Raw genomic sequence first — 27,488 nt, 5'->3', positions numbered from 1 at the left:
CGTAATAGGCGCCGGTACGCATATCAGAAGCAGTCGCCCACTTTTCAGTATGCGAGGTAATTCTGACGGCCATTGTGATCTCCAATCTAAGCTCCTTGAAGAGCGTATCGGGTCTGCGAACTTGTGCAGCTATTCTCAATAGTGAAGACAGGAACTGATTTTCTAAGCCGCGAAGCGCGGTTCTTCTAGCACCCTTCGAAGGCCTAAGTTTCCGAGGACCGAGAACGAATGCTTTTTAACCTTCAGGAGATTATGAACGCTCAAAATGCATAATGATTTAATTTCATTTATTCTTATTTAATAAAGGCTACTAATGGGGGTTGGGGGTCTACTTATGGGGTGGAATCCGCAGAAAAAGTAAATGACAATGCGGCATGTGTTCAATACAAAAAAGGTTTTTAAATTTTCAGCAAACGATATAGGACAGGTGATGTTCACGATATGTTTGGGAATGCCATTCCAATCTTTTTAGCTGCATGTTTGAGAAAGGAGGCTGAAAAGGTTAGAGTTCGGTCATGGGACAAAAAATTTCAGGCGCGTGGCTGGTACGGGGGGAAATGCGCGATGCTGACATGCTGCGGTATTGTTTTGAGCATGCCCAGAGTGTGTCCTCGCCGTTAGTTAAACAGCAAGAAGGATGTTTTGTTTGATCCGTTCAAGTAGTCAACGGCGCTTTTAATAAGCAATTGCACATCCGTTAGCATCAAGCCCCAGGCCGAAAGGCACTATGTAAGACATGTGGTTCATGTCTTTAGAGATAATGCGTCTTTTTGGAATATATATGTGAATTCTTACTGACTGCTATGTTATTTATTCTAAACAGGCCCGTGGCTTAAGGCAACAACACAATAGATCTCGTTTATAAAGAACATGGCGGTCACTTGAATTGCCTTCGTCCTATACGAAGCTCGAAAAATGTCGCCTGCGACACATAAGATTGCGTCTGTCTTAAAATGTCCGCCTCCTAACTTTGTGAGCGCAGTCTCCAAGACGCCGCCGCCCCCCCAACCTATCTGCGCGCTAACTTCGTGAAGGCAGTCCCCGCCGTAGCTCGGCCCGCGCTCGCCTTAAGAGTACGGCACTATAGCTAATGGGTTTATGTCCATATATGCGGAATTTGTCTCTCTCTATTTAACATTCATAGAATGGCGGGAGTCCTCTTACCACTCCAGGCGCTGTGGTGCAGCGGTTAAGCGATTCGCCACTGCCCTGAGATGGGATGGAAGGTGCTGCCACTACTGGTGGAATTTGTATGTTCCAGGTTGTCCTGAGCAACCTCGCGCGACCAGTCATTAATATAACCGCCATCTACAAGGTTGCATGAGGTTGCCGTATGCGTACCATCGAGTGCCAACACAAACACTAATGATATTTCGCTCAACAAGGAAGTAATAAATACGCCTTTATAAGGAAGGAGAAGAACAAGGCCAGAACAAGTGCTCACTCTCACTTGAAAAACATTTATTGGGACATGAAATATATACACAGAAGGTAAAATAGAAAAACAAAAGGACATGACATGCGCCGTACAGATCATGACTCCACCACTCGAGCCAAAAAAGAAGAGCACGTGGCACAACACCACAACTCAAGCCCAATTACAAGGATAGTAATTGTCAAGAAAGTCGAACTCTGCGTCAAGTAATAACAGTGATGGCGCACTCACAGAGGCATTAGCTGCCTTTCGTATTCTCAAAGCCTCCATAATCCCCCGGGCTGCCTTATTTTTGTGGATCCAAAAAACACGCGTTCGTTTAAAGAGTGGTGGGCACTTAAGACTTTTAACCTGATTTGTCAAATGAGTCCCCGAATCAAGTGATATAACATGTTCTCGAAGACGCACATTCAGACAGCGCCCCATCTAACCAGTGTAATGCAGGCCACGAGATAAAAGAAAGAAGTATGCCACTCCGCAAGCACATCAAACTAACCTATCGGAGCGACTCACGACACGCCCGTTCCTTCCTCCCTGCGGTGTATCGTGTCGCTCAATCGCAGCACAGATTCGGCCGAAGTCGGTTTTTCGCAGAAAGCACCATGTCCACGTCCTAACGGCGGGCAACCTTCTTAACGCTGTGGGAGACACCGTGGCAGGCACTCAATGACCCAAAATCAAACAAAGGTCATATATATTTCTTGAATTACTCCGTGATGTACGTAAGCTTCCCTTATCACGGCGCTTTCGAAGCTCTTCAACGGGGCCATGTCTCTTTCTCCGCGAAACCAGCTGAGCTACCTACGGACGTGTTATTTTAAGTCGCGATTGAATCTTTCACTGCAGCTGGAGATATATCCGCATCATTCCTGATCGTCTACAAGGTTTCATTTATTGCTATCGGCAGGTGTGAAAGAAATTTGCCACCCGTAAGCGCCTCTCCTGTCTTCATTAAATTTTCTCTCCCTCCTCCTTCTCCTTTCCCGAGCCCCTTTTTGTTTCGAGGTTTGGAGTGCTGGACCTAGGGTCCGCTCGTCGATGACAAGGCCGAAACCGAATGCACACGACACAAAAGTGGCCTGTTCTCGCATTGTACCAGTGAGCCGATGAGGGAGTCGGACCTTGAGAGGAAAACGGGCATCTGCAAGGACGACGATTTCCTCTGTGGAGTTAATAGCGACTTATACAGGCGTTCGCCAGAATCCGTAGATATCGCAATTTTGAAAGCGCGTCAGCAGCCTTGGCACTCTTAGGCTGCAAGCGGCCACACAACATGGCAACCATACCTGTTATGACAGCGTGCCAGCCATATTTCAATCAGCAAGAGACTTAGCTAGTTGACAGCACGATCAGGTAAAGGGTTTAAGTACAACGAATTCTGGTACGAGTCACCTGTGAATTCAAGATGGAGCATTAGTTACACGATGAGGGCATCGGAAAGACACGACAAGAAGATAACGGTGGCGCCACTTCTGCCGCCGCAAAACCTAAAAACCTCTCGCAAGCTTCCCAAATTAAACATCTTAACTCTCATGGGAAACTATCCCTTGGCTAATGCGGTAAATGAGAGCGGCCCTCCTTGCTTCCAACGTTTCATGGATGCAGTGAAGAAGAGAGCGCATCTCACATGGCCGCAGAATGTTATACCTGCTGCCTGCAGACTGCTTGCAGCGCGGACTGCAGACAGCTGATTGGGCATGTGACTCACTTCTCTTGACCGGTTGGGCCAGCAATGCCTCCTGAGTGACTGCCAAATAACTTTTCAACTCAATGCCATTGGCTGATCGTCGACCGTGTGCTGCAGATTTGCTCTTAACGCTACCTCTGTCTCGCTTTCGACTACTACGCTTTCGCCTGAAATTCCTACGCCTCGCCTACCAGGTACACACGCATGCTCCAATTGATCTACCAGCCACAGGGGTGCACGGGAATAGGAATTAACTGTAGTGAATTCCGGCTCTTTTAGGGTCGTCACGCTCTTTCGAAAAAGGTACGGGGATCACGAAGCAGGGAGAAGATTTCCGGCTTCCGCGCCGACGTGAGGCCACTTTTCTCCACAGCGGAGGGTGTTTGCTCCGCCTCCTGTGTAGTGCGGCCACAGTGATTCGTTTTATCTGAGAAGCAGTGCCATTTCCCTAAAGCATATCTTGACCATAGCTTCGCTGTCGTTCGCAACAAGCGACCGTTTGCTACAACTGCGGTGGTTATAAGTGGGCTCGACTGTATTGTCATAGTCTTGTTGTGCTTATAGGCACTTCATTTGTTCTGTATTTTTTCGCAATAAACATGAACTGCGATACTAAACTACCAACTTTGGGTATGCGAAAACTATGTGTAAAAATATAGGTTGACAGTGTAAAACAGGAGAGGCGTGTCGAAGAACGTTTGTACCACTTGCCCATGCTGTGTCTCCTAGGACGGCGTTTCTTTGCGCACAAATATTGCTACAGCCCTCCTTTATTTGCCTGATATCTTCCTTTTGCGGCGCCATCAGCGCATGACTCTCTTTACAACGAAACGTTGTCCCGGTTTTATGACAAGCAGGAGAACCTTTCATAATATACACCATATAATTTATAGGGCCCATAGTCAAGCAAATACCACTGATTATAGCTTCGTGACGTAACTTCCCAGCGCCCTTTATAGCGCGTTCCAGATCATATTAAGTGTTACCATAATTCAGGAGCAAAATATTCACAGAACTCAAAAGCATCTAATGCAGCAGAACCTCAGCGTACGAGACAAGCGCTTTGAATGCTCCTATAACGACAGAAGATGTAAAATGCCGTCGATTCAAGATTAGTGCATTGTTTACAACTTCATATATTTCAAGTGTCATGCAAGTCAACACAGTTTGGGAAAACGGGAGTCACATCACGGTTCAATATGCCCACGTGGCCTTCGGATTGCGTATGCTGTTGATCTGGGTCACGGGCTGGTGACGAATGGCTTGTGTTCGTGTTATTTCCAAGAAGGAAAAGGGGTGCGCGTTTCTGGAGTAACGTTTTCGTATCGAACAAACGCTCATTTATTTTAAAAATTGCTCGGCACCTAACAACCAAGGTGTGCTTTCTTTTTCTAATGCTGCAATGAAAGTAATCATCCGCCATTCGCAAAACATGAAACCTCATTCATAGTGCCCCTGATTACGCTCTTAGTGTCCCTAACCCTTCCGAGAACTGATTCTTCTTGCATAATCCGCTTTAGAACTGAGCTCAGAAACTGGTAGCAGAGGGCGCCTGATGCAGACTATTTTTATATGTATGAGAGTAGGTTATGCTTTAAGGTACATATAATACCAGTTTGGCAAGCTTTATTACACATGTATTAGCATAATTTAGGTGTTCAATCTTGGTTATAAGACACTCATTCGTCCTTTAGTAGCCTTTTCGAAGATTTTTGCACTCTAGCGCTCGTTCTGAATGCAAATCTCTATGAATGTGTTGTTGAGGTAAGACATCACCGGCACTCTTAAGTTTTGTTATGGAACATGAAATGTGCTTCTTTCGCTCAAATTTTCAAAATGTATGTACAGTACTCACGGATTGAAATAGGACATTCGGAGCGCGTGGCCGTCGCTTCATGGAGCGCCGCCCGTAGACGCTCATGGAACCAAGGTGGTGCATTGTGGTATGGCGTGAGAGGGAGAACATCTACAAAGCAGAATTGTTCCTTCCAGTAGCCAATCAGCCGGCCTGTGGTTTACCACATGCCTGCGTGGCACTGCAAGGCTAGCGCTCCGAATGTCCTATTTCAATCCGTGAGTACTGTACATATAACACCAGTTTGGCAAACTTTATTACACATGTATTAGCGAAATTTAGGTCTTCAATGTTGGTTATAAGAGACGCATTCGTCCTTTAGTAGCCTTTTCGAAGATTTTTGCAGGCTAGCGCTCGTTCTGAATGCCAAATACGACGGTATTCCTGCGTTGCAGGGCGCTGGGTACATTAGTTCTCATGGAGCGTCCCAGCAGTACAGAGCGCACGTGCGCTTGAACTCTTGTTTCTCTTATCCCATAGACATTGCAAGGCTCTTGTGATGTAGCCTTTCTGTGCTAGCGTGCTAAACTTTAGGGCAGTGCAACACGTAATAATGAACTGCATTGTGGATTCATATTTTGTACTGAAGTTTTATTTTTCATTTTTGAAGTATGGCTGGGCATGAAAAAGAACACTCGCACGCTGGCAATGATCACTCGTCACTTGTTGGTGCAAGCGTTAATTTTTATGTCGTTTTTTTAAGCATTCGTTTTGTGCCCCGTAGTAATCCCATTGGTTGTTTCAGTCTCAAAATCAATAAAAGAGTGCCTAAATTTACACCACCTCTTAAGTGTTTTCTTTCATATTGGACTGAACGCTATCACAATCTCCAATCGCTTATTTCTTTTCGGATTCACACAAGAACACTTAGCAAAAGCAATTTCTCAAGCTTCCAATTTCTCGTAGTCACTACGTGGAAAGTAGGCTGGCTGAAGGCAGTGGTTCTGATTGCTCCCTCAAGCGCACATAATAAAATAAACATTAAGAGCTGCTTTTGCAAGCTTGTGAAAAGAACACTTTAAGTCAAGTGCCACATTTTCATATGCCTGTGTCCACGGCGTATGCAGACCCACGCGCGCTTTACAGTTTTACCCTTCCGGTCTGCATGTGTTTTTTTTTTTAGGAGCAGCTGAATGCGGTGTAATAGTGCCAGAGTGGACATTCTGAGAGCCCCTACGTAACCTAGATTCTTTGTATATCTACCTCATTTCCATGAAATCTGTGTGCGGTTGGCCCAGAACAGAAGACGCAGAAGGAACAGTATATATTTTTCTTTATTCGTATCACATGTTCTGAACACATCCGCAGTGTTTTATTCGGACAAAGATGGCACGTCAACCCTATATGTAAGTATACTGAAACCGGCTTCGGAGTCTCTTTCGACAGATACGCAGAGACCACAGGATATCACGCCGTAGGAAAAAGAAAGGAAGCAACTCAAACGCAGCATCGACGACAATCACAATGCTCTCCTAGACGACATTATACACTGGCGCTTTTCTGCTGCGTGAGCTTTTCTGAACAGATATACACAGTGCAGACGTTACAAACGACAAGTGCACATACCATCACCAGATGACACACTTTGGACGCGTTTTCGTTTTTTTTGTTTTGATTACGCTATATACGAAGAACTCCCCGTTCCTATTATCCCACGGTAAAATTATATGCGAGGCAGATTAAAGCGCATCTATTGCCTTATGCTTTGTATCTGTGCAGGCAAAAAAGAGCTAATTGTTTGCCTTGTCGTGGTCAACAGGTTAAAGAAAAAGCTCATTCAAGAAAACGGAGAAGCAGAACCATAGCGAAAGAAGACACAACATTGAGGAGACAGAAGAAACCAGTTTGCTATCATAGAACACTCGCTGCGGAATACCTAAAGCCCTCAGTTTTGCTTCCTGATGCTGTGATGACCACAGATCGCTACGGCTATATTTTTTTGTCAAAGATAAAGAGAGACAGAGACAGACAGACATACAGAAAAATTGACATCGGTGGATTCCTCATCCATGATTTTTGTGCTGTGGCCATGGTTTCAGTCCTGGTAGGAAACAAAATTTAAGCCATGCTGAAACGCAAACGAGCCATTACTGACGGTACTATGACGGCGGATTTTCAAATGTGACATGTAAGCGTTTCTAGATAACAGAAATTCTGTGTTTAATGGTCAGCATGAATGAAGGCGCTTGTCAGCATTCATAAAAACAGCTTAAGTTCAATAATGTGTAGTTTACGCAGAATCTCTAGGTTTTTTTGGATATCGGTCGTTTCCCCACAAAACTCAATCATTTCGCGCTCCTTGCTATAAGCATTTCTTTGCTGTCAGCTGATGACTCATTTCCGCACTGCAGGCAAAAATCTCACCCGTGCATTCGTTCGCTCCGCGTGAGAGGCCTTAAGAGTATACACGTTCGAGACACAAGCACAAAACTGGGCATATCAATGAGGTAAGTAGCACTCATATTTATACCTTGAAATTCCTCGATTGCAAAAGATTTCGAAAAATTTGTCCTAATTTTAGATCTTTAGCAGTAATTCTAAGCTGTTAGGGAAAAGAACATACAAACATTTTAACGCCTGTGGCCTAAGAAATGAATAAACAGGCTCAGATTTTCCGCAACAGAAAAAGTCGCAGCTTATTTTACTTTGTTTTTCTCTTCAAAATACACGAAAAAAACGTAATTTCAACGAAATTTATAACCACACTGGCGGAATTTTTGACTTGGAATATTCGAAGATGGCTTGAGTGCTCGGCACTACAATTTATGCTCTATATCAATGAAATAATTATGCGAAATGTTACAGAATACCGACCTAGTCATATGCAACAACGTACTAAATGCTGAATGCGTCCCGATGTTTTAGAATAAGAACAAATTTACGCAGTGTGAGCCACGCAAAGGTCTCTAACACTAATGTCTCGTGCTTATAGCCTCATCTCGGCTCATGGCCAGAATACCTGTTCTCTTCACCAATTCTCCCTACAGAAAAAGCTACCGTCCACAAAGAGAACCCCTTGCTCCCAGTGCACCTTGCAGCATCATTGCTTCGGCGTGTTCTCGGCCACTGTAAAAGAGGCGCAAAAAGGCCCAGGAGAAAACGCAAGGGAGGAGCAACGCACGATTTACAGACATAAAACCGAAACCCAAAGACACGAGCAGAAAATGTGGACAAACAAAAATTCGAGAAAACGCAGGCATAACTCGCCGCAAAATACCCGCTACAAACCTGAGAGGCACGCACCCGGTTTACATTCGTCAAAACAACATGTAAAAGAAACCACACCCTGCCGGCAGCTGGCACCCTAAGGTATTGGGTGGATGGCGGCGAACCCTTTATCTCCGTGCGCAGTGTCCGGCGCCATCTCTTCTGCCCTTTTTGCTGCAACTCTGGCGCCGTGACGTGGATTTTGCCGTCCCCTGGCTGGGCACCCCTCAGTGATTCAGCAGGAAATCGGCCACGCATGTTTCGGCGCATGCGCCCTGCGCATGACCATGCTTGGCTTGGCGCAACAGCAGTTGGCTGACCAGTAGCCGCGTGAATTGAGTGGACCCGCCGCTGCTGGCGCCACCGCCACCGCCAGGCCCTCCCTCACAGTCTTCAGCTCCGAGGCCGTAGTAAGAACCCTGCAGGTGAAATATTTTTGTTAATTCGTAAAAAAAATAGGAGCCCGCCAATGAAGCAAACCTCACCCAATAACCTTAACTCTAAACCGACGGTTACAACTTCGACGGACTATAGTGTTAAGTCTGCATAGTGATGGTCGTAGAACTACGTGGGAAAGAAAGTACTTGCTCGCTAACCGAAGTTTATGAGCTCCAGTTTTTTACAGCCAGGAGCATAATATAAAGCAAGTACAGCACAAAAGTTCGAACTTGAATGCTAGTTTTATGTTCTCGTCCTGTACATTGTCTTGATGGCTGTTTATTTCAGGAAAACAGGTGCTATACCGAGACTGACATTTTCTTGCCGATGTGCTGTAACAATTATCTCTAACCATCAAAAACGTGCCTGAAGATGCAGGCGCCTTAACAACAGTAGAAGCGTCCGGGGACCAAATAGTGTTGTAGTCCTTAAAGAATTTTTAGAATGAACCTGCTGATTTCGTCGCTACAGTCGTATTTTTTTACTCAGTGGAAATACAATCTGAGGCACAGTATGATTCCTAAACGTGATATCCTATGCCGCTGAAATTCCGCCAAACGTTCCTCTTATAATGTGTGCTTGAGACATTTGGGGAAAACTGGCAAAACTACGTGAGAGGTTAGCTTTAAAGCATAATTTTCCTGCTGCTTTTTCTGGCAGTGACACATACAAGATGCGCCTGAACACAGACTGATATTGTGGATAATAATAATAATTGGTTTTTGGTGGAAAGGAAATGGCGCAGTATCTGTCTCATATATCGTTGGACACCTGAACCGCGCCGTAAGGGAAGGGATAAAGAAGGGAGTGAAAGAAGAGAGGAACAAATAGGTCCGTAGTGGAGGGCTCCGGAATAATTTCGACCACCTGGGGATCTTTAACGTGCACTGACATCGCACAGCACACGGGCGCCTTAGCGTTTTTCTTCCATAAAGACGCAGCCGCCGCGGTCGGGTTCGAACCCGGGAACTCCGGATCAGTAGTCGAGCGCCCTAACCACTGAGCCACCGCGGCGGGGCACTGATATTGTGGAAGCTGTGACAAAATAACAGGCGCTGTTTTTGCCAAACAGTTCTATTTTTTCCCGGCTCTTAATACAGACGCAACAACACCGCATGCATCACTGCATGTGCCAAACATACTTTAGTACGAAGAACAGAAAAAAAAACAAATAAAAAACAAAAAGCACAGCTTAGGTAAAGGCATTCTCTACCTTGTAGGTTCGTACCCAGTGTTGCACAAAAGCATTTCCGTCAGGATAATACAATATCTCCGTGTTGCATGAATAGCGCACACGGCGAAGGGGTTAGTACTTATGCACTCACACAAACGAAGCAAATCTGCTGCCACTGGCAGGCATCCAGCAGCAGTTGCTGCATGGCTGGAACAGGAGTGAAAGACTGCACCGCTGCAGGACACGAGCTACTCAACACCTGCGCGGCGGGGCAGCTGTCTGCAAAAGGAGAGAACAGTTCACAGTAGCGTTATGCGCTGAAAATGCTGCAGTGAGGTGCTTGCGGAAAATGAATTTCTCGCTGATGCATGTAAGCTTTTCACTACACAAACAGACTCAGTGAACATGGCCTGTAACTCTTGTAGCCATAGGCTAGTCGCATCACATCTAGCCTCTAATTAAGAGAAATTACTCACGCGGCAGAGCAATTCAAACAAAGGCCAAGATAAGGACTTATTTTTTCCGCAGGAGTTGTTTCTAGCATAATTTAGAAAAGAAGCGCGCGTCGCGGCATCCGCATTAACCTGCTTAATATAAAATGAAGCTGAAAGTTCTTGACCATACGCTTTAATTGCGCAGTGCACAGTTTTACTTCATTTAAATGTAGATGGAAATGTCTTGAGTGCACCGTCACTTAAGGCTGCGCATACAAAATTTCTGCTAATGAGGCGTCATCATGCCAGTAAATGCCCCCCTCGCCTTTATTATTACTTTGCCAGCTGAGTTTTACACTATGCATTGATATCATCATCATCAGCCTGATTACGCCCATTACAGGGCAAACGCCTTTCCCATGTATCTTCAATTAACCCTGTTCTTTACCAGCTGCGCCCACTGTATGCCCGCTAAGTTCTTAATCTCATCCGCCCACCTGACTTGCTGCCGTCCCTTGCTACGCTTCCCTATTCTTGAAATCCACTTCGTTACCTTAAGAACCACCAGTTTTCTTGCCTTCACATTACATGCCCTGCCCAAGCCCAATTCTTCCTCTTGATTTCGACTAAGATGTCATTAACGCGCGTTTTTTCCCTTCCTACTCAGCCCGTTTCTGTTCTCTTAGCTTTACACCTATTATTTTTCATTCCATAGCTCGCTGCATTGTCCTTTACTTAAGCTGAACCATTTTCTTTAGCCTCCACGTTTCTGCCTCATGAGTACCTATAAGATACAGTTGTTGGATACTTTTCTCTTGAGGGATATTGGTAAACTGGCATTCATGATCTGAGAGATCCTCCCATGTGCACTCCACCCCATTCTTATTCTTCCAATTCTTTCCCTCTCTTGATCCGGATCAGCGGTCACTACTTGCCCTAAGTAGACATATTCCCTTACATCTTCCAGCACCTCGCTACCAATTGTGAGCTGCTTTTCTCTTGCCAGACTGTTGAGCATTACTTGGGCATTCAGCATGTTAAGTTTAAGACCTACCGTTCTGCTCTACCTGTCTAACTCATTTATCATGCTATGCTCCTGAGTGACTTAGCAAGGCAATGTCATCAGCGAATCGCCAACTACTTAGGTGTTCTCCATTAACTCTTATCCCAAGCTGTTCCCAATCCAGTGGCTCAGCAGCAAATAATTTAAGCATTTTAGGTGCTATTGATTATTTCGATTTCCAAGTACTATTTTTCCCCGTATATTGTATATACAGGCCTCAAGAAAGCCATGTTATTAGTTTTCCAACGAACCACACCAATTGGTATTTTTTTATGTGCATGAATAAAATTTTTACAAACTCTCGCTCTACTTGGAAAAATGTACAAAAACACCAGTAGTAATAAGCTGTGCATTTAGCAACCTACGCGTCGTGTAATGAATTTTATTTTAAGGAGGCACACCCTGCCAATGATTCAGAAAGAAGTACTGATAGTAGTATTGACGGATTAACGTGCTGCAAAACAATGGCGGAGAACGAGCTGCCACGCTCACTGTTGTGATAAATATTATTTTCTGGGTTTGCTGACAGGCATCAAAAATAAGTTATATTATGATATCAAGGGTGGTAAATCTCACCGAAAAAAAAGAGGTCAGTGTTTTGCAGAGCACGATCTGAGAAAAAGCTGCCAGTTCCTAATGTACGCAACAATAAACAAAATGCACTAAAGGGTTCGGCTGTGGTTTTTCTGTTCCTAAAGCAACAGCCGTCGTTGGCGGACGCACTTGCTGCGATGCCAGACATTACAGCAGGAACTGTTTATAGCAAGCTTTAGGACGGCATCCCCTTTCACCACATCGGGTTTACACTATTTCGTGGGAGATGGCGCTATAATGTCTGCTAAAAACACAGATGGCCTTGCCACATCCTTCGTGCCCTCGAAGTTCGATTGCGCTGCGTCCGCTTAATACGCGACGACGCTATAGACCATTATTAGCGGCGAGTTGCCGCTAGTAAAATGTTAAGCAGCGCATTTTAGTTTCGCGGTGACAGGAGAATCAGCTGAGCCATCGCTAAATTCTTCGATTTGCCCGGCAAGGCTAAGCACAGGTGAATTTTTCTTTCCACTGTGAAGATTTCAGAAAACTCGCAGCGTTCCATCGTAGCCCCACTGCTGACCTTTCGTGAATGATAACGCTATATACTCTCTTGCTACGGGGCCGTTCGTCCCAAACATCGTTTCGTATTGAATGCATCCCGCACCAGGATCACGACAGTGCAGAGCAAATTCATCAAGCTCGAAGATGGAGTTCTTTACAAAAAAGCAAAGAATGTAAATGACAGAACAAAAATGGTGCTCTACCGCCTTGTTCAAACTTAGAAAGCAAATGCGCAGTCGGCACAACCATCGCTGGATATTCTGATTCGCGAAGCGGACTGACCTGATCTCATCTGTTGTTCAGTTCTTCTACACGTCACTTATTATTACTAGGATGGAAGCTCTAACACCAAATGCGGTGGTACTGCCGTGGGTGACATCACGCGACTTCACTCTGAAATGCGAAACTAAGCAAAATGGCGGCATTTCTGTTGGTCGCACGGTGTATACACAGGCAACATATGCGTGACACTGGTGCGCCTCGCTTACTTAGTGTAAGGTTTAGCTGTTTCGTCAAACGAAACATATTTACGTAGGAACATGACCCAACTAGAGAATGGAAAGAAATTATAAATGGTTAAGATAACGTAATAAAAAGAAACGTGTGTTTTAACAGAGCTCGATGTCAAAATTAACATAGTTGAAGGCTGCCTAGAATGATATCAAGAGACAGAAAGTAGAGTAACGAAAAATTTGTCAGGACAGCGGCAGACGTGATTGGAGCAAATATTCTCTGTTCCACAGCGGCCGGATATTGCCAGAACTGTTTCTAAGAAAACCGGCTTCTGGAGACGAGTAAATCCGACTGTCTACTTTGAGGTCACGACTGAACCAACTAGCCGTGACTCGACAAGTTATTCTGGCTCACAGAAAGATCGGCACAGAGGATAAAGGGCTTACCAGATCTTTGCAAGCACAACCTGCAACAGACAACGGCAGCAGCATTTCGCTAATGAGAGCTCCACACCTCTCATTTGTCAGAAGTTCCTCCTCTAGTTAAGGGATAAAGGAGGTGCTGATGATGAGGAGACGCGCTTACTCCGGACAAGTTTATTGCTTGGAGGCATACACACCTCCTGCTTCAAGCTGGACGGGCGTAAGCAGCTCTCTGAAAGGGTCCGAAGCGAGGAAACACTAAGAGATAGATTCCTCATGTTAGTACCCCGTCCTTCCAGACTACGCCGCTCTGTGCAGGTATCCAGGCGAAAGCAATAAGGTGCAGGTGACGGAGAAATGAGTGCAGCCTTTCTAATCTTTGGCAGCGTTAGCTGTTCTTAGCTAACTATCTGGTTCAGCGGCATTGCAGCTGTCCGCAAGATCTGGTTTCCATCTTTGCGTACAAAAGCCGCCACAAAATGGTGACATGGCACTCTGAGATAAAGAACACAGGAAGATAAATGATCAATTCCACATATTAAATAAATAACAAAAAAGTCCTATATGCTTTCTTTGGTTTCGGTGCCATTATGCTTCCTTAATACCTACATGGCAAGACCTGCCTCTCGTTTCCTTATCTCTGTGGGCTGAATAATGTACTGAAGCAATTAAACTTTACCCAAGGCTTGTTTTACTTGTCGTGCGCAAACTCCCATTGATACTACCACCACTGATTTCTTTGTTTATTTTTTTTTGCATTGTATGCTATTGCACTGTGCTGTATGTTGTTGCAATATATTGTATAACCGTCCTCCTCTCCATTCTTATGCAATGCGCCGACAAGCGATTGTGGGTTTTTAAAATAGGCAAGTAGGGATGAAGTTGTTCATCTGAAGCGAAAGGGAGCAGTGAAGAAAAGTAATGATTTTTCCCACAAATTGTATTTCATTGTACGTCCACAATACGATTGCATTACTTGTTCGATGGGTAAACAAACGACCCCACAACATTTGCTTCGGCGCATCATCAGAGCTACTCTTTTTTCCGCTGTAGAAATGTCGCTGTAGTCCTGACCCAGATTCTACTCCTGAACACCAACTCGAACCCAAAATTCTGCACTTTTCAAGTAAATAAAACTGCTTGTACAAAGCTGCCCGTGGAGTATGAAAACAAGGGTAACGAAAGTCAGAGAGGTAAGGACACACCAATCAACTGAATCCTTACTGGGATCAGTGCACAGAAAGTTAGCGCAGTTTCAGCAGTGCCGGTTGCGCCTTTGTGTAAATAAAAAAAAATCCGCGATTTTTAGTTGTCTGCCGCAACGCATCCTCCGCCAATATAAAAAGGGGACAAACCTTGTACGCATGTGCTCCAGACAAAAATATACATTGAAGCTGGCTATGTCATGGAGGTAGCTAAGCTTTATCAATACATGCAAGTTTCATCATATAACTGACTGTGATTCGGATACTTATTCCTGCTAACGTACGACTGGGACGCACGCACGCTTTTAGACCGGCATGTTATAAGTGCTTCCGAAAAGTAACTAAAACGTAATAAAACCAAAAAGAAAGATTCTCATTTGACACAATTCCTACTTACAGCCAAGTTATATTTAGCATCCACCAGGAGCTACGGGTTATCTCTAGAAAGCATTTCATAAATATGTGCTTAACCCCATTACTGAGTTCGTAATGTTTCATCCTCTGTGCGGACGAGTTTTGGATCCGACCAGTAAGCTCCAGTGTGAAGCTTAACTTTTGAGCCCGTCTGTTTTGATAGGCTTTCTCTGCATGTCTCGGCCATTTTCACTGTTTACACAGTGCTCGATTCATGTTCAATGCGCAAGTATCCGTCTCTTCCTGCATATCGGTTAAAGAACAACTGTGACAATGCCGCGACGATTATGGGAGCAGCTGTTTTGCTAAGTTGCATGCGTGCCGCTTAGTAGCTGGCATGCACTAGGTCGGACGCTACTTATCGCCCCAAGGCCCCGTCGACACAACGTTACATTTGCACAGTCTTCAGCAGTGCTTCTTACAAACAGCGCATACATGGGGCACAAGTAACATTGAAATGACACTGCTTACTCAGGAGCACGTGTTTCTTATGAAGGTTTGGTTTTATCAGGTTTAACATCCCAAAGCGACTCAGGCTATGAGGGACGCCGTAGTGGAGGCTTCCGGAAATTTCAACCACCTGGACTTCATTATAGTGCACGGACATCGCTCACTACATGGGCCTCTAACATTTCGCCTCCAATGAAATGCGAGCGCCGCGGCCGAGATCGAATCCGCGTCTTTCAGGTCAGCAGCCAAGCCTCATAACCACAGAGCCACCACGGCAGCAGGTCTTTTATGATTGAATATCGTGCACGTCATAAAAAAATGTCAATTCAATGAATACGTCTGACACATGAGGTGTGCCAACCAAAAATCAAAGAATCAAAAAAGAAGGAACGTCTAACGCAATTGGAACGTCCCATTTTTTTTTCGCACTCCTTTGGAGTATTATCGTGATTTTTTTTCACTCAACTTGATTATGTAATTACTCAAAACTATTTAACGATCTTCTAAACCTGGGCTTAAGGAGCAAAATGCCGATAAAAAGTTCAAAATCACCTTCGAAAATAGCCGACATTCGTGATTGCTGCAAATTACTCTTTGCGCAGCGAATTACTCTTTGACATCATCTAGATGCGCAGCTATGTTGCCCCGCTTTAAAAGATGAACCGATGAATACAATAATGGCATGTGACAGTGTTGGATTTGAGCGTTTAAATACGTGCTGCCATCATATATATCATCTGTCTAAAAAGCGCTGCCCCTGAAGGGGCTTGATGTTTGGAGGGGTTGGGATATACTTATCAGCTAATTACGCATGGCCAATTAGCTAGGCTGAGCAGAAAATATTGGGTGCTAGGCCAAGACCCTTTCCAAACAGCGCATGCGAATGCTACTTTCCCTTGGTAGTCGGCGGCTGCAAAGCCTGGTATTCCAAATGTGACGACTGCTTGAATTCCACGCTCCGGGTATTAGCAGTTTTGACAGAGACACTTACCGTGATGCTTAAATGTTCTTAAAAGTGCGGTTTAAACACATATACGTGTTTAAAACATCTCTCAGTAAATTAAAAGTGATGATACACTTCAGAAACATAAGCGACCGCTCTTTGCACTTAGCAGCGCTACCGTTGTCAACGCAAATGTCACAATAGTGACAGTGTGAATTTTTTAAAGTCATATCAAGAGACTGAAAATGAAATTCTACACCATGACTAGTTAAAATAGAAAAAAATTAAGGCTTATAAAAGTTTTAAGAGAAAAAATATCCTCCTGTATTATGCTCTCTTATATTCATAGTGCGAGGCGACGTAACTCTACTGAGTGCAGAGCGGTTAATTTCGAACACAGTTTGGCGCCACGGTCACCTCTGGCTATGATTTATTTTTCAGTTTAACGCCTAAACCCCTACCATACCCGCGAGTTGTTCCCTCGCTATGTTCATAAGGAAATATATATGAGGTTATGCCAATATTTTTGCACTCGTCTGTAACGGAAGACTGCGCCTTTATCATCTCGTTAAAATGCACAACGGATTTAGACCTGCTAAAACGAGCCGCAAGATCTTACGCTTCTCGTTTAGTGGAGCCCAGGAGGAGCCTTGGGCCAGTTCCTCCACATCGGCGGGGTTGTTCCGCAGGGCGCCAGTGGCAGCAGCAAAGCCGGAACTTTCGTCCTCGTCTGCTTCGTCGTCGTCTGCGGCCAGAGCAGCCTGGAGCTCCTGGCGGCGCATGCCTTCCAGCGTGGCCTGCAAGTGGTCCAAAGACTGGCGCACGTTTTCCAGGTCGTATGCGGCGTCCAGCCTTGACGCGACCCCGGCGTTGATGGCCTGCAGTTCAGCCTCGTCGCCGGCGCCGTCTCGCACCAAAGCCACGGCTTCTCCGATCATTGCGTCTTCGATGCTCCGAAGTTTGTCCTCCACCGCCTACAGTGAAAAAAGTGCACCATTCAGTGTAACCTCATTTATAGGGAAATGCCAAACAGTAGTACTGTTCATTTAACATTTTACCGCCATAGCCAATTCCTGTATTTAGCGCCATCGTCGAAGAATTCTTCGTACTTTTTATAGTAGCAGTAGTAGCCGCAGTCTCAGTAGTCGTAATAACAGTAGTGGTAGTAATAGTAGTAATATTAGTAGTAGTATTAATAGTAGTAGTAGTAGTAGTTGGAGTGTAGTAACAGAAGTGTAGTAGTAGTAACGCGCTGTAATAACAAATTTACGTCACCTTGCTGAAACTACTTGATGACCTCCTCTGACTTATTATAATGAATCATTGTTTTTCTTTACTTGCTCCCGTCTTAGTCTGTGCTGTATGTGGTTTCTTATCCATATCTTTGGTATGTACGCATGCAGAGTAGTGATTTTGGGGCGTTACGAAGGAATGTTATCTACATAGACACTGTATTCTCCATGAGACAAGGCAAAAACACAAAGGCCTTCAAGTGCTATGTAGAGATAAGCGCGAGGGACTAGACACAGACCAAAGGAGCGATCAAATCTTCCACTGGTATGAAGCGATTGACTTGTTAGTGTAAATATCTCGTTAGGAAACAACGCCCGGTTCAAAGGCTAACTGCAGCCTTGACTTCAAAGCATATAAAGATTCAACACAAACTGTTCAGTACTGCGGCAACTCAATACTCATGCTGTGGTGCGGAAAACGTGTAAAAAGGTGTCATTATTAATGGCGTTAACTATTTTGCAAGAAAAACGTAAATAGAAGCGTCGCTAGTAAGAATCGCTTGACTATGTACCCTCGTGATTTTTAACGCTTTTTTTAAAGCCTCTTTTTCCGAAGTTATAAGCATTGCGTAAGTCTCTGTTCTGAGGTTTTGTTTAAAAAATTGAAGTGTACTAACATGACGCCTGACACAAACAATTATTCATTTATTTGCTCACTACGGCAGCACGCTACGAGTGCTGTTGTATTGCTGTTTCTTTGGCTGTTTTTTGAACAATTCTTTGAATGCAGTCAAGCATATCGTCCGGCTAAAAAATTTTTTCACGCGATATATCTGTAGCATTTCAGAGAGTGACGCTGACACTTGGACAAAGTACGATGTATCAGGATGCACTACATGGAGCAGGTTGGCTTCACGACATTACTTACGTGCGATGCTACGTTTGTTGATTCATTACGGCACGACTGGATAGTCTAGCTTACTCCATGACTGATAAGTACGGTGGTCGGCTTCACACGTCAGCCTAAGTATTGCAGGACTCCAATCTGCACGGTATGCCATCGCAGTTTCGAACACTAAGCCAGAAAAAGTGGTTCATGATTCAGATGAGAAATTCAGTTGATCATGGCGTTCAATGAAGTTTAATTCAGCTCGCTCTACGAGAGCTCAGCAGCTGAGAATGTGAGTCCCAGTCTTCGAAGAGAGTTCAGCATGCTGCGCCATCAAAAACGGGAGCCGAAACATCATCCCATCTTTTCTTTTGGTCGGCGTCTTACTTTTGCGTCACGAACAATTGTTTCCTCGAAACTGCTGCCAGTCGGCGCAGCTAAATCCTTGAACTGACTTGAATAACTTACAGATATTTCAGAACTCGGAATGTTGCAAGGAACCTCTCAACTGCAAAACGTATACACTGACATTAGATAGCACTCCAAAACCTATTTAGCGTAGTTTCTTAGTGTACCCTAGATGGAAAGCTGGCGGATTTTCACTTCACCCACCATGGACGCTCGAGCCATGCTGGGAAGGCAGTAAACTGGATTGACATCTAGTGGCTTGTTGACTGTGCTACGAAATGGGTTTTCTTGGTTGTTCAGTATCGTTTTCACTATTGTAGTTTTTACTGATCTTTTCTGACTTTGTGGTAAAGTAGTCCAGCTACGCAGGCAGTTCATAAGAGATCCGAAGCATGCGGAGGCGCTTGACTTGAAGTGAGCTGAGCACGGTGTCTTGTGGTAGGCTTAAATTCCGCTTTCCCCCCTCACTGGGAGCCATTTATGCAGCAAGCTCGGTATTTCTCTGTGGGAACCTGTGCAAGAAGGGAAGTTTTTTTTTTTTGTTAACTGAGAATGCAACAGTCCGCTGCTGTGTCAAATCTGCCCATTTTTCGCAGGACTCTCACAGACCAATTAAAAGGGCAAAAATTAAGTGCTTCGACAAGCGCAGCTTACATTAGCCGTACTCGCCGAGGATTGCGTTTGATTCATTGCGAAGATAAGCGGCGATCGCGCATTGCATGCGGGAACGACTTCCCCTTCATGAATTAATTCACACAAATACTAGCATTTTTCACCTGTCATCATGAACACGGTCATCACTTAGTTGTGGTAGGAGAGGTTTCGCTTCCTAATTCATGTTTTCATGGCAAAAATTGTATACGCAGCGCCAGGACATGCCAAGACCGGCACTTAGTGCGCACTAACAAGTATCTCATAGAAAATCGGGGAGTGGGTTAAGTTTCTCGCGGCACGAGCATATCCAATGCACGGAAATAGGGCGCGTGCCGCAATAGCGGACTACACCAATAAAACGTTTCTATGTTTCACAATGCGAAGAAAGAACCTTCCAAACTGTAGTATTTCAAGAATTAACAATTTTTCGCATGGATATTCGCTCTAAAGAGCGTGTCTCTAAAACGTAAAAGAATATTTTACATGGTTAGCTATTTTGGCGGCATGTTGAGAAAGCCCTCTCTCGTCATTGGCAAATTGAGTGCTTGTCTGATTTTGTGTTCATTTATCGCGATGTACAGTTACCATATTTTATTACGGGACATACTGATTGCAAAACAACGCTTCCTTGCAAAAAGTAATTTGTGAAAATTTGTATTTCTGCTGCCGTAGTCATGTATTAGGGTCAAGCTAGGTGAGCCTTGCTGTTTTCCCGGCACTCCCACGGTGGATGAAGTGCTCTTTGATGGCTCTTTCAGAAACTCGCATAGACGGTGATGCCAGCTTTCCCTCTAGGTAATGTTTAGAAACTCCATGTTATTTAGTTTATAATCGCCATCATCACAGAAAACCACTGCCACTATATCACCGCAGGAGAAAGCGTTCTTCTGCTGATCTCCAATGATCCCTCTCTTGCAATCGCTGCGGCCACCCTATATCCGTAAACGTTCTAATCTCGACTCCGAACTCGCTCTCCCCCTCCCCTTACGGCGTTTGCATTCTCTTTTATTTCTTGGGTAACTGCGTTATCGACAAAAAAACGACAAAGATAAACGATGGAATATATCAAGACAGTAAACCTCTCGCTTAGCCGCTTACGTCTTCATCAAGCTTTTCGGCGTTTTAACTGGAAGCATAGCGGTGTGCATAAGCAGTGTGCGTAGGCCACCGCCAAATTCGTGTATCCTATCCATAAACTTAGTAAAGACTTCATACGGTTTTTATGTTGTATTGCTTTCTAAGTATTGTCACGTATTGTGTCAAGCCCATAAGGTAACCAACAAAAAGCATGGAAACGTAAAGAAAAGTCATTAATGGAATATACGAAGAGTTTTCTGAGCCTACCATCTGAGCAATTCTTCATGCCCAGCAACCTGTATAAATTAATCAACTCTGCTTTATTCGTGTGCTATTTCCGTTCACGCAGCTTTCTTGCGCAAACCCGACTTCGTCAAAAAGCTCCCATTACTAGGAGCTCAAAGAACCATTCCACGTGCCCAGCGGCGTTGTGGATATCGCGTGGCTGAACATTCCTTCAATGGTCGTAATTTATGAGCCCACAAGCGCTCCATTAAACTCCTATGTCTCCTCGCATAAAAACGACGTTTGGTGATATATTTCTCTAGCTTTCCCGCATATACGGAAGTCATATACAGCCCTGGAAGGCAATCCAGTAATCCAAAACAAAAGATTTGATTTGAAATTCAACTTTTTGTGCTTAGCCACAGATTTCTGATCTTATTCTTGGCAGCATGCTAAAATACACTCCAGGTAAATAGCCTGCGTGCGCAGACCGAGGGCGCTGACAATTTCTTTAGCGCAGCGATGATAAAAGGCAAGGACATAAAAGGCTTTCATGACAAAGCGGAGCTCGTGGGCGCAAGTACATTGTTTCCGAGCTTCGCTGTATTACTGTCTTTTTGTTGTATAGCCGGAAGCTCAAGGCTTGATCACTTACAGCCTCGCGTCGCGGAGTGTGATATGTCCTCCAATTTTCTCTCGATGCTATTAATTAATTTCGCAAAGGACTGCGACGCCGCAGTCTAATTATTTAGCACAAAGAACGGTTCTCCTTGGCGCTTTGCTTTGTCTGCAAGCAACTGCGCCGTGTTTCAGTACAAACGAGCTAAAGGCGCGGTCCGTCCGATTTCAATTAGGGGGGAGTACGTTTTGCCTTCGCTAAGATATTCTCTTGTTTGTGTGCACAAGATTGCTCATTAGGCTGATTGCTTTCGATGTATTCTCATGCCTGTTTGTCGACATACCTGGAGTTTGTCCCCGATGCCGGTGGCACCACAAGGATGCAACATTAAGTTAACATTATTGCTCCTCAGTATCTCAGAAAAGCTTAACGGTGCTCCTTGCCATGCTATGAGTGCATGAGTGGTAATTAAGTGGCTGTGATATGCGTTACACTAATTTTCTCCCTGCGCTAATTGAGTTCCTTCAGTCAATACAACCTGCTATTCATGAAACAGTTACTAATCAATAAACAAAACTTTCTGTGGTACAATGGCCTTAATGCCGCATTCTAGCATTATGCAGTACCCGCATTCGCCACCCTTTCTAGTATTCATGACTGTAACGTTTAGACGGGGCACAAGGTACACTTGCCATTGTGGTGCTCACATTGATGTCGAAATCGTTTTGCAAACATGTGCAACATTTTTGACAGTAAACAACGCAAAAGAAGAGCATCCTGCCTGTATCGAATATACTCAGGACACGAATCCAACGTACCTGGAACTGTTCGTCGGCGGTTCCAGGGACCGGGGCCGACGAAGGCAGCGTCGTGCGCTTCACCTGACGGAGGTCCAGCGTATCCTGGTGGGTGGCCATGCGCTTGCGGCGCATGCTAGCGAAAGACAGAGCCATGGTGCGGTAGTATTCGTCCAGGAGCCACTTTTTGAACTTATCTTCGTCAGTGCTGCGCCCAGTGCCATCTTTTGACGCGGATGGGGAGCCGTCGTTGCCACCGGACCCAACCCCGGATGCATCGTCGGCAGTCATGGAGCCTGTTAAAAGCCATTGAAAAAGGCACGGTGTTGATGCGCTTTCGTAGGAAAATACGGCTCCGTTTAGTGCTTATTTTTAGAGTTAACTGACGCACTGCATGGAAAAAAACGGACTCCGTTTCAGCGGAGGCCTATTGGACTAAGTTATTCCCAGTGAAGTGTTTGAGGCTAAACAGATATTTCGCTTTGTGGGCTTTTCGATGTCCATAAAAAGTTGTGTACATTAGAACTGAAAAAGGTTCTCGATGGTTCTTTCTCGCATCAGGAAAGGACATTGATTCCTGATCATGTCCTTGTTCCTGGCAATGTAGAACTTGTAAAAGAGGGAGGGGCTATCGTTCACTTTTGCGTGTAACTAGCGAACGCATTGTTTGATGGCTAAAGCTTCTATTTATTTTTAATCACAGGAGAGGCTGGCTACAAAGCTGATACTTTATTATTGGCCTTTAAAGTCAGTGTGCAATAAGTATTATGACCACTATCTTCTATTACCTGCTCTTCGTCACTTCGCGCCGCAAGTCCATGAATTGCGGTTAAAAAGTTTCTATCATGTGTGCTTTCAAACTTCTCCTCCTTTCTTTAAATTCAAGACCCCGGAAAATCTACGGCCACACTTACTCGTATATGGATAACGCAACAACAAATTATGCTTGTGTCTGTTACTACCGAATTCAAGCGCTATGCATAAACCAGCCGCTTAACAAAGCTCTTATGACTTCACGTAAATATTAGTGCATCCGACATGCAAAGCGTAGCGTTGCGCGTCATTAGTTCTCATAATATTATTGCTTTCTCATTCCATTTTTCTTGTGTTGATAAATGTATAAAGCAATTATTGCGTTGCTTTTTATTCAAAAAACATGTACGCATCGCTGATTGCGTTTTTAGTTTTCTCTTTTCTTTCCTCCCTCATGTTCCGGACACTTCTAACAATATTTGAATACTCAAAGGGTTCCTACACAATGAAGAAAAGGTAAGCGGATAAGTAACCACCAAATGCACTTAGCCGGTTCTACTTTCACTTATTTTGTTCAGAGGACTCTGTTTACCATGGGCTGGTGCCAAATTTCTCTGCCATTTTTTTCGATTTTCTTCAAAACAAGTTTCGATAACAGCCCCTCAAAGGTTAAGAGCGGCGTAATGCGTGTAATGTTCTGCTCCTGATTTCCAAATTTTCTACAAGCCTAATGGCAATAATATTGCCTCTCCAAGACTGTTAAAAAAAGCTGGAAGTCCAGGCCACCAACATTACCGACGGTAAATTTCCGAAGTATGAAGGTCTCAAAAAAACAACTTTAGTGCGACTTCGTTGTTTCATTACAGCAAGAGGGCTGCGTTTCAGTGTGGAATGAAGGACGGGATGGGATTGATGTAAAGCCTTACAGGCCCTTACTTATTACATCTGTTTCAACCCATCATTTGCTGACGGTAAATTTCCGAAGTATGAAGGTCTCAAAAAAACAACTTTAGTGCGACTTCGTTGTTTCATTACAGCAAGAGGGCTGCGTTTCAGTGTGGAATGAAGGACGGGATGGGATTGATGTAAAGCCTTACAGGCCCTTACTTATTACATCTGTTTCAACCCATCATTTGCTGGAGTACCACCAGAGCCCATAGTTGAGTTTGTGCGCCGTCAGGATGAGCCTTGGAGAATGCATATTTAATGTCACCCAGGCAAGTAGACAGAATTTTTGAAGCGAAAGCTTGACCACGCTACCTCGTAAAGATTTCGCGGTGCTTGCGGTTTTGACCTGCAAGTGAGCCAGAGGTCAAACCTCTTACGGTGTGGTTCGGGTGTCCAGCGATATATGTTAGATAGTTACTAGGCAATTTCCTTTCCTCAAAACCGATTCGGGTGTACAACAATATACGTGAGACGGTTACTGCGCTTTTAAGTTTCTTCGAAAGCAAAGGAAAGGCGCATAACTGGCAGCCTGGGACGGTCGAAACCTCAGTCGCGCTTTAAGCTACGTGGCGGTAGTGGCAGATGTGCGCAGCATGCGTTGGCATTGACAACGTTGGGGCAGAAACGCGGCACTGAACCTATAAACCATCGGCGTTCTTTTTTTGAGAAAAGGGAGGGCGCATAACTGAATCCCTGGGGCAGTGGACGCCTCAATCGCGCTTTGAGGAACGTGGCGGTGGGGACAGAGAGATGTTGGCTGCATGAATTAACGCTGAAAACATTGTGGCAGACACCCGCCACTGCAGCAATAGGCCGCAGCGTTCATTGGGTGACCAACCTCTCGCGATCAACCACTAATTTAACCGAGACCTGGCGGGGTGAGCGCGTTGCCTGTCGAGTATGCGGAAAGCACTCAACGTTACCGAGGCCAAGCCGCGTCTACTTACTTGATACACCACAGCTTTCGCTCTCTGACTAGGTTCAGCAGTAGTTAAACCGCAGCTAATCTTTTTCTGGGAGGGGCCCGAGGCAGTTGTATAGGGCGAAGCCCGTGGGGTGGGGGGTGGGGGGGGGGGGGGGCAGGGTTTATGCTTAACAACAACACTGCGGGGGGGGGGGGGGGGGTTGAGTGCGACTGCGGGGGGGATTGACCGGGCCCCTTCTTTGATACGTGCCTGATGTCAGCTATTCTGAACCTTTCGCTCTACCACTTGTAAGAATGGTTCCCATCCTTATTAGTTTTTCCATTGCTTGGCGTGCTCCATGCGCGCTTCTCTGTTTGCTTTAGAAAGTTTAGCGTATCGCTGTAGTTACAACACAATCTCCTTATCCAAACTGAGAGCGCACAAAAATAGCGACACGCATGCGCAAGTCGCAGAGATGGGCAGTCACGCTGGTATTAAACACGGACGATCAGGCGAAACAACAAATGTAAATTTGGTTGTAAAGCAATGCCGTCAGTCATAGCTCTCGGGCAGTTTTAGTGATATTGTTCGATTGAGTATGAACAGTACCTACAAGTTTCATTATTTCATAATATCATACACACATTATCCAAAACAAACAGCGACTTCTAAGGGCATCTCTAGAGCGAGCCTTTAAAAGTCGGTCATCTTGGACATTCGCTTCGAAAAATATCGGGTGTGACAAGGGGATGGTAGGACACAACACGATCCTAATTCGTAATTCGTTGCCATTATTTTTGTCCACAGATATCAAAGTAAATGCCACCGATCTATCACCTACCATACTGACAAAATGCTCACCAAATATGAAGCGTGGAGCTTAAAGGTAACGCACTAAAGTTAAAGAAAATTTAAAACATCAAAATGTCGCATTTTGCCTGATTCCGCGCAGCGAGGCAAAATTAGACACTGCTTATATATATATATATATCATAATACGAACCTATTCGAAAGACATTCATTGTACTAAGAATGAACCCATCACTGTTTTGCTCCATGACCCACCGCAGTCTGTGCAGTTCTACTACTGGCTCGGCGTGTGGCATGGCTACTACGCGTTGTTTTTCATTTGCGCGCCTTCATCAGAACTTTTTTCTGTTGTAGTGCCACAGAAGTAGCTCTTTCGCACAGCCGTCTTTATTTGACATGCGATTTGGTTCGATTCGTAGCACCTGAACACAAGGTATGTAATTTTATTGTAGCCCACTTCAAACAAAGCTTGCTCCAATGTCTGAATGTGGTGTACAAATAGCTGTTACTGCGCGTTGAACAGAGTGCGACGCTCAGGTTCGCAGTATGTTTCATACAGATTCTGCTTTTTAGTCTCGTTTTCGTCACCATTCCGTGGTCGGCCCCTTTGGGGACACAAAAATGCTTCCTGGCACTGGCGCTGCTTGCGTCTTTACAGCTTTCTTCATGTTTTCTGCGCGTTGGTAGACATTTCATTGTTTTCCTTTTATATGTTCAGACTATCCAACAGAGCCGGAAAACACGAGTATATAATTACATCGACGCAATAAAAACATTAAATTTACATTAGTTCCACCAGAACGCTACAACGTCGCGTTTAGCCCAACATGTATCCTGCTGATAAAACAATACAGTCTTGATTCCCCAAGGCGCAAAAATTCTCAAACTTTTCATAAGTAAAGAACAATAACCAGTTTTAATAACAGAACATTTGCGTTGATCCAGGATGCCATGTTGGTTGAGCTCCACGGTTCTGAATAATATGGCGGGCAGAATTTTGCGTCTTTTCGAGCGTTTTGTCGTTCACTAAGGCTCTCTTCGCGATTTTTGCCTCTCCTTATAAAGGGCTTGTCTGGCCACCCTCGAACTGAGATGTAGTGTACAGGAGGCAATTCAGAGGATGCAACTGTCTAGCTATTATTTTCACACACGTGAAAGTTAGGGGACCGTAACTAACGAAACGCTGCGTGTTTCCTCACTCTCCCCTGAATTTTATCACAACTATTCTTGCTGTAAAGGCGAATTATTTTCCTTGAAAAGGTATCCGGGTGACGTCATTTCGAGCTCTAAAGCTGCGGTTGACATGGCAGGAACCTGGGACTATTTTGACGCCGTTGAACGAGCACAGCAGCTCAAAGGCATTTTTTGTTACTAGGAGTCAGTACAGCAACACTGAATAAGCCCTCTCATCAGCTGTACAAAGTGAAGCACAGGTTGATATAAAAGATAGAAAGTTGTACCACACAGGCAGTCCTGGTGTTTCTTCTTTGTACCGCCGCTCTCCACGCTGATATTTACCGCTAATGCATGTGGTCCTTTCTCTCTACCCCCCCCCCCCCCCCCCCCCCCGTTTTACTTTCTGCCTCCCGCTTGTCTAGCAGCTGCAGGAAGCACTAAGATAAAAGGCGTAGGGATTGCACTACATTTCGGCAACGACTGTCCTCTCCCTTTCATTATTGCTTGTTTTGTCCACTGCGAAGTGAATAAATTTGTTCCTTTGCGAAACCAGCTGCTGTCTGAGCAAGCGCTATTAACTCCGTCCTGTGCGTGCTGGCTCACGTCAGCTCATTCCGAAACTCGAGACGCGCACCGCTTGGAAAGGAGAGTGCATTATCTGGCTCGACATCATTAAATAGCATTATCTGCGTTGCTCCAGCACGGTCAGTCCCATTC

The 27,488-nt window shown here is 44.8% G+C and overlaps 1 protein-coding gene across 2 annotated transcripts in view; it reads right to left on the bottom strand.

The window, feature by feature from the left end:
• Positions 1-6,233: 6,233 nt before the first annotated feature.
• Positions 6,234-27,488, bottom strand: part of LOC144124678 (uncharacterized) — a 100,613-nt gene continuing 79,358 nt past the window's right edge. For both annotated transcript variants that reach the window (XM_077657510.1, XM_077657511.1), the window contains exons 5-8: positions 22,201-22,475; positions 16,898-17,252; positions 9,948-10,075; positions 6,234-8,603 (exon numbers count right to left, since the gene is read on the bottom strand). In XM_077657510.1, coding sequence (XP_077513636.1) covers positions 8,412-8,603; positions 9,948-10,075; positions 16,898-17,252; positions 22,201-22,475 — 950 coding nt within the window. In that variant the 3' untranslated portion in view covers positions 6,234-8,411. The remainder of the gene's footprint in view (positions 8,604-9,947; positions 10,076-16,897; positions 17,253-22,200; positions 22,476-27,488) is intronic.

The sequence above is a fragment of the Amblyomma americanum genome, chromosome 3, assembly GCF_052857255.1.
Source record: "Amblyomma americanum isolate KBUSLIRL-KWMA chromosome 3, ASM5285725v1, whole genome shotgun sequence".
NCBI lineage: Eukaryota > Metazoa > Arthropoda > Arachnida > Ixodida > Ixodidae > Amblyomma > Amblyomma americanum.
This window is presented reverse-complemented; position numbering and strand designations above follow the sequence as displayed.